Below are 14,782 nucleotides of genomic sequence, written 5' to 3' on the forward strand. Positions count from 1 at the left end.
GAGTCACGCGCCCCAAAGGCTATTTTTGTCCGGCGTGGCTCAATACAGTGTCCGGCGCCCCGAGCCCATTCCCGCTACATAGGAGACGCTCCGGGCACGTCGGACACAACAAAATGAGTAGCGAGGAGGCGTGGGCCCGACACGTCAGCGGCTCGGACACTCAACTGTTGCCTACGTAGCGACGGTGCAGTTGCTGGGAAGCGGAACCGTTTGGCAACCGCGTCGACCGACGCGCCAACGGCCGGAATGGAGCGTGAACTACTCGGAAGAGCAACCGCCGCTCTCTTCGACTTCTGCGCCGCCGTTCATCCGCGCTCAATAAGACCCGTACGTAGGCGTTTTCGGATCTTCAACCGGCCGCCATTCATCCAAGCTTCTCCTCACGATGAGCTACATCTCTGACCTTCCATCTGACACCTCCAGCGAGGGCAAGCCTCCAGAATGGCGCCATTGGTGGGACAGAGTCCGGATGCCAGCAGCGGCGATGATTCCCCGCAGCCACTTGACAGCGCGGAGGAATGGCAGGCCGTGGAGGAGGATGCGGAGGAGGAAGGGTCTGAGGAGGCGGCAGCGGCGGTGGCCCGCGCGAAGGCGGACGCGAAAGCGAAGGCCAAGGCCAAGGCGCAGCCGGCGAGCACCGGCGACAACGAGGACATAAGTTCCTCCGACGCGTCGACCGACACCGCCTCTTCGAAAGAGGTGACAAGCAAGAAGCGCCACCGTGATAAGGATGACGAGGCGGGGCCATCATCAAAGAAGAAGTAGTTTAAAATAATTTATATGTAATTTGATTATTTTTTCGAAGTTTTATATGTAATTTATTTATGTTGCACCGATTTAAATATTAGTAAAGAGGTTTTTTCTATCTATTAAAATTATTTTTAAGTTTTGGGGGCAGCGTTTGGGAGACGCGGCTGGAAGCGACATCCCCCAAACGCGACACAAATGAAACACGTCGCCCAAACGCTCAATCCGGGAGATGCTCTAACGCTCAGCTTGGACAGAAGTATCACCACAACAAGTATCACCACAACAACGAAACGAAAGTATTAGAACTGACTGATTTTACAAACTTCAGTTCAAATCATTTCAAGAATAACGTTACACATCTTGAACAAAAGTATGAGCACAACAATGAAACATTACTCCTTAGCTCATTTCTGCACAGCGGAAAGTACATAAGAGTCAAGACACAATCCTTCAAATGCATGCTGACCTGCCACTCTAGATGCAGGTCCTTCAATCAGGAAAGATTTGCCTAGAGAGATGCTCCACTCAGTTAATGCCAACAAAACAGATCCGTAACTGGATATTACAGTAACCGGGACACAACAAAAGAGAGCAATATTACTCTCAAATATCAGAAAATACCTCCGTATAATGTGCACCATCAAGAGAATAAGAAGGCTAACTAACTGAGTCTACAACCATCATGATATTTAATTCTTAGTTGGCAGACCTGTAAGTTACAGTTCATCTAACTCTTTCCATGTTGTTTTTTCTTCCTTTTATGTTTTGGTTTGACAGCATCCTTTAGACTCTTCGGTGATACACTTTCCTTGGCCTCATCTGACTCTCCAGCGATTCCAGAATTTGGCATGCTTTCCACGTCCAGATTAGATTCACTTAACCTTGATTTGGCATCCTCATGCCTCTTGTCATTTGGTTTAGCTGGTGGATCTGCATACAGCAAGGAAAAAATAGAATTCAGAAGGAAGAATCGTTCTTTTCCAGTCAAGAGAACAAACGTTTCCTAGTGTAAACACCTTTAATAGTTCTGCTAATGTTTAGCTTATAGGAATACCATGGTCTGAATAAAGCAATGTAACATGCCTTCAACTGGCACATTCTCTCAGCAACAGGCATTTTAACCAAAAAGGACCCAGCTAGAAGGATATTGGTGGATAGGTACAAGGCAGATTTTAAATCAAAGTTTGAAAAGAATAATGCTATGTCATGATTATATATAGATGCAATAATTGGTTCACTGAGCCAAAACCTGAATATTGGTTTACGCAGCTAAAACACGCTTAGAATAAAAAAAAAACGCAACCAACCCAGGCACTAGCACCCGTTGGCATTTTTATAGAAGAAAACTCCTGAGCACCCGCCGAACCCAAGGTTCGGACCCGGGTGGGCAGCATGCGCTCCCGCACGCCTAGCCACCAGACCGACGGTCTGTTCTCAAACTAGGAACATTTTTCAGCAAATTTATAATAGTTAGTAAGCCCTCAGATCATGCAACTAGAGATATATAATAATAATAATACTAACAAGCAAACACAATCACAGTACCCGGCAACTGAGAGATTCTGAGGGAGCTTAAGGAAACTCCTTTGGAGTATGGATCCCTACATTGCAAAAATCAGGGTAGTTGGAAAACTCATATCAAGCAACTATTTACTAGGATTTAAAGAACAAGTACAGCACTGCAGTAACTACCAATTTGATGGGCCACCAAGGAACATGGATGTTTGTTTGGGTTTAACAGTTCGGTCCCCAGTCAAGGGTGAAATCCTTTTTATACGATAATCATCATCACCTTTGCTTGTGTCCTGAGCATCATTGGGTGTCTTTGAGGTTTGGCTTTCCAATGCACCGTCGTTGCTCTCCATAGTTATATCAGGAACATCATTTTTCTTAGCCACCAAGACTGGAGTACGCTTTACTTTCCGCACTGCCTTCTCAGTGGTGTACTCGTCAACCTGGACACAACAGAATGAAAATGGGTTGATGCTTAGAATGACATGCATGCCTGATCTGCCCAAATAGAAGTTCAGAAAGATAGTTCATCAGAACCAGGTTCGTTCATACAGCCGTTGAATCCCAATCCAGATCAATTGATCCAGCCTGCTTGGAGGCAAATCCAAGACGCCAAAGACGGGTAAATTTCATAGCAAGTAAGTGTGGTGCCCAGGCCTATGGCAGCAATGGCATGAGATCATGCCTGAGCAGCACAGTGTCAACTTTATGTATTTCCTATCATCTTTCTTGATTCCCTTTTTATGTTACACAGGGATCCTTCGTATGGAACTCTTGCTGCCCAAACATGTTACATGTTCAGAGTGCCTAACCAGAACCAGATTTAAAGAATTCACGAAATTCCATCCCCAATTCACTAACCAGAGAGGTATCAACCCTAACCAGAACAAGATTCAAAGAATTCCCAATTCACCAACCAGAGAGTTATCAACCCCCCACCCACCACTGCCACACCCACAAACGCATGACTAACCCAGTTTCATTTCATATTTCAGAAAATATCAAAGCAGACATCTGAAATTCTAAATTGCAATGTCACAGGAGTGATGCTGCTGACTCACATTGCTCTTTATTTTGCTTGTTATATCAGCAGCTTTAACCGAAGCAATCCTTAAACACTGCATGATGACGCTTGACGTGACACCCTCTCCACCAGCTTTCTGAATGGAACAGACATCACCATTGGAGTTAATTGTGGCTGTCATTCTTCCTCCCATAACAGCTTCTTCCTTGTATGTTGGATCAAGAACCTACACACCAAAATTCAGCCAAAGAACGTCAGAAGATGAGAGGAACATAAAGACTGCTAATAATGGTGCACTTCATATTTGGAAATACTGGAGCATACCATGATATTACCATCACCAAAATATGCAAAGGTTACAGCTATCGGAAGGTGATGGATTGCTAGCGGAAGAGGATCTCTGACCTGTAAAATACATTACGAATAAAACATAAGATAATTTGCATGACATGATGGGACCCAAAAATGATACTTAATAATGGGGTTGTGTTTGTGACTGCATATTACAGTAAGTCTGTACAAATTTGCTACTTCTCTGGAGATGCAGTGCTTTGTAGGTGCGCTAGAACGTTGAGGAATGAGTGAGCAAGAGAGTTTACGATATAACACCTTATATACCTACCTCAGGGTCATGTACTGTAACTTGCTGACCATCGTCCCCACCAACTGTGCATTCAGGCCTCCGGAATGTACACAAAGCTGCCAGTGCAGCAATGTTAGCTGCATCAATTAGATTCCTGAGGGATTCAACCATGACATTTCACCCAGTTAGGACTCTAACGAGAAGCTCACACTCATTAATTACACATCAGTAGGCAATATGCAACTCATACCCCCCATTGTCGAGAATGTGAAGGTCGACACGGACCGACCAGACGTGCTTCCCAGCAACAACACACAGGGACTCCATATCCACAGCTCGGCTCTCCCTGAGAAACACCCAAAATCCTCGTTAAACTCCACACTTAGATCCTACGAACAAAAAAGGACATCGCAGCAATTAGGAGACCTTAGGCCACGGTCGATGACACGGCCCAGCTCAATCGCAGCTTCCCCAGGTCGCCCAGGCTCAAAGGCAGGATCAGCCATGGGCGAGAACTCCGTGAATATGGCCAGCGTCCCCTCGTTAGGCCTGTCCTTGTACGGCTGGACCAATTGGGCAGTAACATAACCCATCACACGCGTTTCGCCGAGCTCCACCTCCGCCGAGCCATCCTCCCTACAGAGTCCAACAGCGACAATCAGCAACCGCACAACCTCACATCGAAGCGCGGGCAAAGTAGGTCGCCGCCGCGGTAGGAGAAGCCCAAAACCGTGGGCGAGGGAAGAATGGAAGGGGAGGGGATTGAGCCAAGGTACCTGCCGAACGCGATCTTGAGCTTGCGGAAGTCGAAGGGGCGGCGGCCATCGATGCGGAGGTCCGACTGGAGGGCGTGCTCGATGAACTCCCGCTCGTTCACAGTCGGGCGCCACCGCTGGTCCATCATCTCGCTGCTCGCCGGCGGCGGGAGCTAGGGTTTTAGACTCCCGGCCGAGGCGGGGTGTGAGAGCTTGTGTTTTTTCTTGTTTGAGGGTGTGTTGCATTTTTCTCTCTTTTGAGCGGCTTGGGTTGAGGCCGACCTCTAAGGCTTACATGGGCCCAGTCAATGCTGGTTAACTGGGCCTCTGTTGAACCTTTATTCCCTGCTCACTGCGGGACAACAGGCAGATGCTTTTCGGGCTGCCCGTTGCGGAAAACTGCCGAACCTACACTCACAACCTTTCACCAGTGGGCAGCTCCAACAAATTCGGGAAGTTTTTTGTTTTTGTTTTGCCAGGCTTATAGAATCTCCACCGACGATGTCAAATACTACCTCCGTTTTAAGGAATAAGGCGTACGCGTATTCCTGACGAACTTTGATCATAAAAATTGAGTAACAAAATCTTAATTATATTATATGTAATTACTATCGTTGAATTCGTATTGAAAAGTACTTTTTAATGATACTAATTTCATATAAACAATGTTTATCTATTTGAAGTAATTCTTGGTCAAATAAAAAACACGTAAAATGAGAACGCCTTATTCCTTGAAACAGAGGTAGTAGCGATCACAATAGCCCTACGTCTATGTGGGTGCCCAGCTAAAACGGACCCCACCGGTGTGTCTTCAAAAGTGGTCGATACATTTTGAAACCTAATAGAATAGTGGGCAACCCCACATGGGCCCTACACGCAAGGGCAAGGTTGGGAGCACTAGCAGGGCGCTCCACGTAGGATTTCTCATGTGGGTCCCTCCTAGCAACCACACGTGGCCATTCCCCACCCCCTCCTGATTCGCCTCCCACCTCACTGGTTTGCTATCATCATCGTCACACCCGCCTCCGCCCACCCCGCGGGACACAATGCCATTGATGGTGGCCACCAGGCCAGCCGTCGCCCCGCCAGGCTGGTGCCCGTGCAGAAAACGAAACGACGCCATTGATGGAGAAGGCTACGGCGCAGACGCGAAAGCGAAAGCGAAGACCACCGAGGCGATGCGTTTGAAACAGGACTCCCATCCACTGCCATGTGAACTTGTGGGAGAAGTGAGCGGTCACGCTGCGCGACCGCGCAGGGTTCGCCCAGACGCATCTGAGGCACATTTTTAGGCTGCATTTGCGTCTCGGCGGATAGCCCAGTCACCGGCTCCCACGTCACGCCAAACTCAACGGCGAACGGATCAACACCGCCGGAGATCGGTGTGGGATCCCAAGATCCCCCACACTAGATCCCAACTTGGCCGACCACCTCCGGAGGAAGAAGTTGTCGCAGCCATGTCAGGGGCCGCCACCCAGCGCCCAGATGATGCAAGCGTCGCGGTCCTTCGTTGCCTCAGACCGTCGTACCGCGCATCATAGCGGTTGCAGGAGTGGGAAGGGCGCCGCCTTGCACCCCTGGCCACTCCAAACGGGGCGCCATGTCGCGCAGCCTTAGGCCGGCGACACCTACTGCGGTGAAGAAAGGAGAGGAGGGTGGGGAGGAGTTGGAGCGGTAGACATCGGGATCCCTGGGCGGCGCGGCCGCCGCGCGGGGATGAGTGGGTTAGGTCGCGCGCGTGGGTTCACAAATGAAACTCATGAGCAACATGGATTCCGACCAACGTGCGTTGTTCGAGAAGAAACGAGACGAGATCCGCCTAGGGGACACTTGGTGGCCTAATCACTATGATCCTCTTCTACCCTTTCTAGTCTTGGCCTTCTTGTGCCCCTCTTGGTTAACTTGGTACTATGTAATGAACTTGGTACTGTGTAATGAACTACATTAGACTCTTTTTTTGCGAAAGGAACTACATTAGACTTAATTTATGGCACTAGTGACGTGTTTCAAATGGCCTTAATATAGGTTGAATTTGGCTAGAAAAGATGCCTAGACTGGGCCGAACAAAATGCATTGGCCACTTGGGTCTCGAGATGCCAACGGATAATCCTAGCCCAACGACCATTTCCGCATATGTGGACCAACGCAAACGGACACCAATCGAGGTTGTTTTTAGAGCGATCGGCCGATGGATATGACCTTAGGCGTTGCTTACCACGTGCTGTTTCTAAAATATAAAATGCGCTTTTTCCAAATGCTGGAAAGCAACATCATACCTGCGCGACAGATAACATGGCCCTTGTTGGTGTCGTTATGTACGGTGAGCAGGTGCGGGGTTGGCCCATCGGCCAGCTGCAGCAGCACAGAGGCGTGATTCATCGATTGGATGTTCAGGTTACGCTACAGGTCCTTGTGCTGACTTGGCGCCATAATCCCATATGACCTCCATACAGTAGCACATTATCTGTTTTCAGATCTCTTGTGGAGCCAAGACGCGAGAGAGTCCAGGCCGACGCGATGGGCTGCTGGGGGCAATGGTTGGCTTTGGCGTGTGGACACGGCGTAGCGTGCCCCGCGTGTCCCCGTCGGAGCCAGCCAACCACCGACGGGCGGAGTGACCCACAGCTCGCTGCCCGCTGGTGGCCGGCGTCCACCGGCTGCCGCCGGATCTACAGAACGTAGCCGCACCGCTGGGCGTGTACCACCTGGAGATCGTCCCGTCCGTTCGTACTCTACTACGTACCACCTTTTCCATTGATGCCGGTGAACTTTTGCTTTGATTTGAAGCTCAGCTAGGCGTGCTGCGCCAAAAGTGGGCAAATAAACAAGACTACTCGCGGCGTGAGTCTCGTTTGGACGTGACCCCTCCTCCTCCTCCTCCTCCTCGTGCCCAACCACAGGAGAAAATATCGCCTTTGCGCCGGGCTCTTGTCTCTTCCGACGGAGCTCCTACACACGTTTGTCTACGATTTTGTAAATCACGGTATCCTAGCTCTGCCATTTGGGGACATCGCGCCTGCTTTGTCCTTTTCGCCGCTGCTCCATCCCTCGGGTGCCAATTGTTTCATTCAGGGACGATGACACCGAGGTTTCGATCAGAGCTACAGCGAGTGCCTCAGCATGAACTTCATTTGACCAGAAAACAATTTTCAAAACTCTAAAAAAACCCTAGAAAAAGGTTGCATCCATTTAATTATCTCGATATATTGCATGTGCACACGATGAAGTTTCGCCAAACAACGCCTCTCATTGTGCCTTGTGTAGAAACAATGTCGCGTGACAAGCCTTATTTTGTCACAGGATTAATTCTTATGTTTGAAAGCCGCACACAAAATCGGTTTTCCTGCAAACGAACAATTGAGCATGTAGGATGTGGAGATATACACATCAACACTTTTTTTAAGAACACTCTGACATTTATAAATATATTTAAAATGCATTTAAAGTAAGAATAGGGAAGCTGGGTGAGTGAGAGGACAAAAAATTTACATCGAGAATTCAGGGGCTTTTTTGCCAACTAGACAAAGTTGGGCCGGAGCTGGATATCTGCAAGTGTGATTTAATCTGACGGTACATGTTTCTATTTTCAGATTATCTATTTGAGACCAAAAGTTTAAACCAAAAATCTCTAAATTAAATTAGAAGCGTGATATTGGTAGGATCCTGCTTGAATTCTAAGTTATAATCAGCCTCTCTACTGACCATGATTTTTAAAAAAAAGATTTGACAACATTTACTTACACTAGCACCCAATTTCGGTTCTAGATTTTGTTTGCATGTCTGAAAATAAAATCGTAATATTGTACTCGACCAAATGGCGGAGATAAAATCTGGTGTGAGGGCCCACCTAGCAAATATTAATCTGAGTTGGCCTCCAGCCTGACCTGCCGAGATATATAGGACTAGAGTTCTTTTTTTTTGCACTGCAAACTAGAGTTTTGATGCTTAGACATAACTATGTGTTTCATACCCCCACCATCTCATGAAACGTGTCTAATTGTGTTAAAAAGATACACTTAAATTTACATAAAGTTAAGATATCTTTTGTGAGAGGAAAGGTGTACACAAATCAACTCCTCAAGGATATCTTGTGTTTAGGAAGATCCACTCAAAGCTCGTATACTTATAAATGAAAACAATGAACCTCTTTATAGTATTTCTTAGTCGTTTGCTCAAGGCATCTTCTATTCTCGTTTATGGAATTTTAACCAGATAAAGTATGCATCATTCATGACGAATTGGCTAGGTACTCCCAAGGGCAGTTCTTCAGATCATTGGTCACGAGTCTCTCTCTTTTCCAGTTATACTGACATTATTATTTTGGCGGACAGATACCAACAGTTTTTCCTTAATGTATTGCTTGGCAGCTAGCATTGCACGCATGCGCTCACTTTGTTTGTTGTTTGTTGTGGCGCTTTCGCTTAAATTATGCATCCAATAGTCAGCAGGGCTCTCTGACTCCGAATTCCGATCTGACGCGTATTCTCTCTGCATGCGTTAGAAATACTTCTATTTTCTTCGGAATTTTTCATCCATTCAGAAGGCTGCTTACGTGCTGTATACACAGTTAGGTACAGCTCTTCTACCTGCATCAAACTAGGAGTTCTCCAAATGTGATGCTTTGTTAATGTATATAGTCAGCTTTACCATTGTACTGATGTGACAGCCGTTTCTCAAATAATAATTAGAGTTGTCAATCATTTGTTGCGGACATTTTTATACAACGAAGTCAAAGAATAATTTATGAAAAAGTGATGCCAAAGTTTATATAGGATCCCCAATATTTTATCGTTACGATGACGCAAGGTATAAAGGTGTTGATCCATTGAATTCACCACCAAACTCAAATCCTATTTTGTTACTTGCGGGATCACTATGGGAGTGTCCTCACCTTCATAGTTAGGCCTTTCATAATAAAAGCTTTTTACGGTATATCCTAGACACTTCGCTTAGGTGTTAAAAGGAACTAAGTTTGGTCACTCAATTCTGATACATTAACTTCTTGGCCTTTGAAGTATGCAGAAAAACAAATTTGGTACATCAAAACCAGTTTTACCCCTGCCATGGCTAGGCAAATTCGGGTAATGTGGAGAAAGGTGGGATCATGAAACTCATAACAGAAATATTTATAAATGATTCTATGCTACCATTTTTAATTGGAAATATTGAAATGATAATAAAAAAATGGAACAATTTGGAAATTAGATTCAACAAGGAAAAGTAATACATGAATTTGTACAATGTTTATTAAAAGGAAAAAAAAGAACAAGGTTCAAAATATATTTTAAAAAAATATCAAAATCTTTGAAATGACATTGTTGAATCTAGTTTTAGAATTTTTAGTGATACACTAGACCAAGAATATTTGGTGTTCTTACTGGCGAACTGACAAACAAAGACTGAGTATATCGTTACTACGTCATAAGAATATGCGAATATTGAGGTACTTGTGCCAACTCAAACTTTGGCACAATGTTTTTAATAAAATATAAGACTTATACAAGCTTACAACAATGTAGGAGCATTATATAAAAACCTAAATATGTAAAACATGTGCGCTGGTGGGATGTTTAATGTGGTAGAATAGTCTTATTGGGTACAATGTACATGCTGACATGAAGTCAATGTTGACACAATCAGATTTGTGTTTCCTTTTTTTTGCATTGTAGGAGTAATGCCATATTTCTTAAAAGGATAAGATACTCCAACGGAGCTTTACCTTGGGTTTTATTACCTTTAATTATGCATCTAAGCTCATCTACCTTTGCGGTTAGACCTTCATTGCTTTCTCCGGTGACGAAGTTCAGATTTCTTGAGGATGGTCGCTCTACATGCCACTGCGAATGGTTACCTTGCATATTGTTAAGAAGCTTTGTGGCGATGTCGATTTTTTTTACATGACTGTTCATTCAGCTGCAGTACCAAGCATAGACTTAGATATTAGGTTTAAAGCATGGTAAAATAAATGTAGAATGACCCTCTTTTCTATCCCGTGGTTGGGACAGTTTCTTTCATACTCCTTCACGCTCTCCCACACGAGGTCTAGCGGCTCATGGTCTCCTTGTCTAAAATATGTAATGTTAGAACGAAGTTGTATTGATGCGGGGTGGCCTTCGGACACCTCCACACCAAGACCAACAAGTCCCCCAAGTGGACCAATAACGCGGGCTCGAGTTAAAGCGCTACATGATAAGGTGAACTCGCTCCTCACCACCCTTGACCTCGGTACACCTTTGGATGGAATGCTACCTCATGCCGATATGTTTTGTGTCATTAGGTACAAGGTGCGTCAAGACCCCGGAGAGGAGGACACACCATGGTCGAGGGAAGGAGAGGAGCAGCGGGACTTGAAGATGGGCATGAAGCTGGACCCGACGTCACTCGAAGCGCGCGAAGGAAGAGAAGGAGCTGGCCGGCCCAGGACCCGGTCGACCGGCCCCACGACCGGACCGTCCGGTCCCAGGCCCGGTCAACCGGGCGGCACACCGGATTCTCCTCGGTTGGCGCCCGGTTGGCGCCCAGTCCCCCGCCCGGTTAGGACCGGCCCCTCCGGCCCCAGGCCCGGTCTGACCGGCTGACGTGGGCATGACCCTTCGGGTACTCGACATTTCCATACCCGGTGCAAACTATGAAGCTGGACCAGCACAAGGACTCGACAAGCTGGACCTGCAAGCGTTAACAACTTGGACTACAAGGAAAGAAGACTCCAATATGAATCCTACTAGAACTCTTGTAAACCCTAGCTTGGCTGATATATAAAGCCAGGCAGGGGCACCCCTTAGGGATATACGAACAATCAGAAACATAATCATAGAGGCGACACGCCTAGAAACCGCAACCCGCGGATTAGAACTAGACTAGATCCAACAACTCCGCCTATGGCGGCCCCCTGTACCTATATATTCATATACTGGATTGCTAGCAGGACGTAGCGATCCTCCACCGCGGGGACGTGAACCTGGGTACGTCGTGTACCGCCTCGCTCCGGAACTTCCGTCGTCGTCTTTCTCTAAAACCCAAACCCCTCATGGTGGGCATTGCCGAGGAACCGCCACATCAATTGGACCGTCTGTGGGAAACGCGACGCTGGATTTTGTCATCTGGGCGGGATCCATCAAAGTTCATCATCGTCAACAATGAATCTAGGCTGGCGTGGGCGAAAAACGTCGTCTGCGCCGGGCGAACCTATCGACTGCGCTGGGTATCTAGCTGATATATCTACTTCGGCGCTGGTATGAATCATCTTCACGCTGGTATGAATCATCTTCACGGAAAGTATTATATGCGCCTGGAGATGAAGCAGCCGATAAGCAACGGCTGAACCAAACAGGAAGGCGCTGATCAGTTTTTCAAGTTCCGAGAAACAGTAGTTCTTCTGGCTGAAAGAAGCAACACATTGATATAATTTGAGGAAGCCACCACGTGACTTGTCTCTTGGCAGATCGGTCCAACAGAACATGATTCAAGAAAAGAAGAATTTCCATGGGCTGCAGCCAACGTTGCTTCATGCAAGCACGTGCAAAGGAAAGCAAAGCAAAAAGAAGCGACCGCATACACGTTTGTACGTGGGGATCAAGGCTAAGAAAAATCATCGGATCAAGCTTTCAAGGCAAAAGGAACAACAAGTCAACACAGCAGTAGGCGTCCCGATGCGCACTCGATTAATTCCAAGGAGTTCTAATTCAGTTCAACCTCCACACCAAGCAGCACAAGTTACGGCGGCCTGGCTGCATTCACATAGCACGGATCAAGTCCAGGAAAAGATTTTCGAGATGTCTAATTAACCTCTCCGTCAAGCAATTGGGTCACGGCCAGGAGTCTCAATACAATTTCTATCAGGCGCACGTGAACCAGTCTAGTCGACAAACGCCCAGTTTTACGCAGTAAAACATTCCAGTCATGCGATACAAAAAATACCAGATCGGGAATAAGCTTCGACTGCTCTGCTCGGCTGACCGCGCCCGCCATCGCGTACTCTTTTTACTCGGGGGCTCGCCTGCCGCGGACCCGATATTACGGACCCGATATATTTGGATGCTCGCCCGCAGCGGATCGGCTAGGTCAACCGTGTCCTCCTCATCGACCACGTTTGCCTGGCGCCCGCATGGACTATCTTGGATGGCACAATTATCTCGGCTGCGCCCACAGCGTGAATTATCTTGGATGGCGCAATTATTTCGGCTGCGCTCGCTGCACGGACTATATTTGGCCGTGCAACTATTTCGACTGCGCCTGCATCTTCCTTTCACCACACCCGATGATTGGGGAGGCGCCATAACATCATTACCTCTGGAGCGCTGGAGCGCCGGTCGGGAGGGCCGGCTCGCTGGAACCCAAGAAGATTTGAAGACTATTACTCCCATCGGGAGCGCCGGTTCGTTAGAACCCAAGAAGATTTGAAGACTGTTACTCCCATCGGGAGCGCCGGTTCGCTAGAACCCAAGAAGATTTGAAGACTATTACTCCCATCGGGAGCGCCGGTTCGTTGGAACCCAAGAAGATTTGAATACTATTACTCCCATCGGGAGCGCCGGTTCGCTGGAACCCAAGAAGATATGAAGACTATTACTCCCATCGGGAGCGCCGGTTCGCTGGAACCCAAGAAGATATGAAGACTATTACTCCCATCGGGAGCGCCGGTTCGCTGGAACCCAAGAAGATATGAAGACTCAAGTTTTGAAGAAATTGCAGTAATTCGGGACACCCGAACTACATCGTCAGGAACCTTGTTCGTATATTACAACGAACATCGGTGCGATGGAAAATACACCCAGAGATTGCACTCTAAAAAAGCCTCTGAAACTACGGGTGCTATGATGCAAAATCAACGGGGACCTTGCGCTTTTCCTTTGCTATAGATGCCTCAAAGAGTGCCGCAGATAGCAAGGATAATGAAAAAGCCTCTGAAAATACGAGTGCTGCAATGGATGAAACAACGAAGACCTTGCTCTTTTCCTTTGCTATAGATGCCTCAAAAAGTGCCGCAGATAGCAAGGATCATGAAGCAACGGGGACCGTGCTCTTTTCCTTTGCTATAGATGCCTCAAAGAGTGCCGCAAATAGCAAGGATCATGAAGCAACGGGGACCTCGCTCTTTTCCTTTGCTATAGATGCCGCAGATAGCAAGGATCATGAAACACGTACGAAAACGACCCATGCTCGATACTTTAAATTACAAAGGTATCAAAGAGCAACGGAGTCAAGACATGCATCGGTTGAAAGCAAAGTTGCACATACAACGGGTTTAGCAAGACCTGCAACACGAGCTGATCACTCAAACAATTTGCTGACCAACGAATACACATATGCTTAAACGGGCAATTAAGATTTGCTCCTTCAAAACTTGCCAACGGCACGGTAAAAGTGCATATATATGTACCTACCGAAAAACTTACAAACAATGGCATCAACGATGCTCAAGGTGCATTAAGGATTGCCCCTTGAAATATACAACAATGTGTCAATGGCACCTGAAGAAAACTATAAACATAGAGTTGCTCGACTTGAGTCTACTCACGGTTGCAAGCATTAGTGCCCAGACTCGGGGGCTACTTCCATCGGGAGCGCTGGATGCGCACTCGATAAAATCATCGGCTCATCTGGGCCATCATCCCAATCATCGGCTCCTCTGGGCTATCATCCGAATCATCGGCTCCTCCTGGGTATCATCTGAATCATCGGCTCCTCCTGGGTATCATCCAAATCATCGGCTCCTATGGGCCATCATCCAAATCATCGGCTCCTTTGGGCCATCATCCGAATCATCGGCTCCTCTGGGCCATCATCCGAATCATCGGCTCCTCTGGGATATCATACAAATCATCAACTCCTCTATCATTGACATTATCAGAGTCATCGACATCATGTTCTCGGAACTCGAGGACATGTACGGTATCTGACTCAGAATTTTTACACCCTGCACATAACTATTTCATATTTATTTACAGGCTCGGGGGATACTCCCATCGGGAGCGCTGGTCGCGCACCCGAGAAAAAGATGGCAACCTCGCCAACAAAGAAGAATAAACTTGAAGACGTCGGCATCAACAATCAAGATCTTCGAGTAGTACAACTTGAGTCTATGCGTGGCTGCAAGCACCCGCCCATAGACTCGGGGGCTACTCCCATCGGGAGCGCTTCGCGCACCCGACCAAAAGC

The 14,782-nt window shown here is 47.1% G+C and overlaps 1 protein-coding gene across 4 annotated transcripts; it reads right to left on the minus strand.

Moving 5' to 3' along the window:
* Positions 1-1,179: 1,179 nt before the first annotated feature.
* LOC127334537 (exosome complex component RRP45A) lies at positions 1,180-4,864 on the minus strand. 4 transcript variants are annotated; one of them, XM_051361022.2, is made up of 9 exons: positions 4,646-4,864; positions 4,296-4,505; positions 4,120-4,215; positions 3,909-4,023; positions 3,611-3,691; positions 3,324-3,512; positions 2,443-2,705; positions 2,296-2,351; positions 1,180-1,680 (listed from the first exon to the last, which is right to left on the minus strand). In XM_051361022.2, exons 1-9 carry the CDS (start codon positions 4,771-4,773, stop codon positions 1,478-1,480), a joined length of 1,341 nt encoding a protein of 446 aa, XP_051216982.1. In that variant the 5' UTR covers positions 4,774-4,864; the 3' UTR covers positions 1,180-1,477. The 4 variants fall into 4 exon arrangements, with proteins under 4 accessions (XP_051216982.1, XP_051216983.1, XP_051216986.1 ...); XM_051361026.2 differs by having other exon boundaries at positions 1,507-1,680; positions 2,543-2,705; XM_051361023.2 differs by lacking the exon at positions 2,296-2,351 and having other exon boundaries at positions 2,543-2,705.
* Between the last annotated feature and the right edge of the window lie 9,918 nt (positions 4,865-14,782).

The sequence above is a fragment of the Lolium perenne genome, chromosome 6 (assembly GCF_019359855.2).
Source record: "Lolium perenne isolate Kyuss_39 chromosome 6, Kyuss_2.0, whole genome shotgun sequence".
NCBI classification, from domain to species: domain Eukaryota; kingdom Viridiplantae; phylum Streptophyta; class Magnoliopsida; order Poales; family Poaceae; genus Lolium; species Lolium perenne.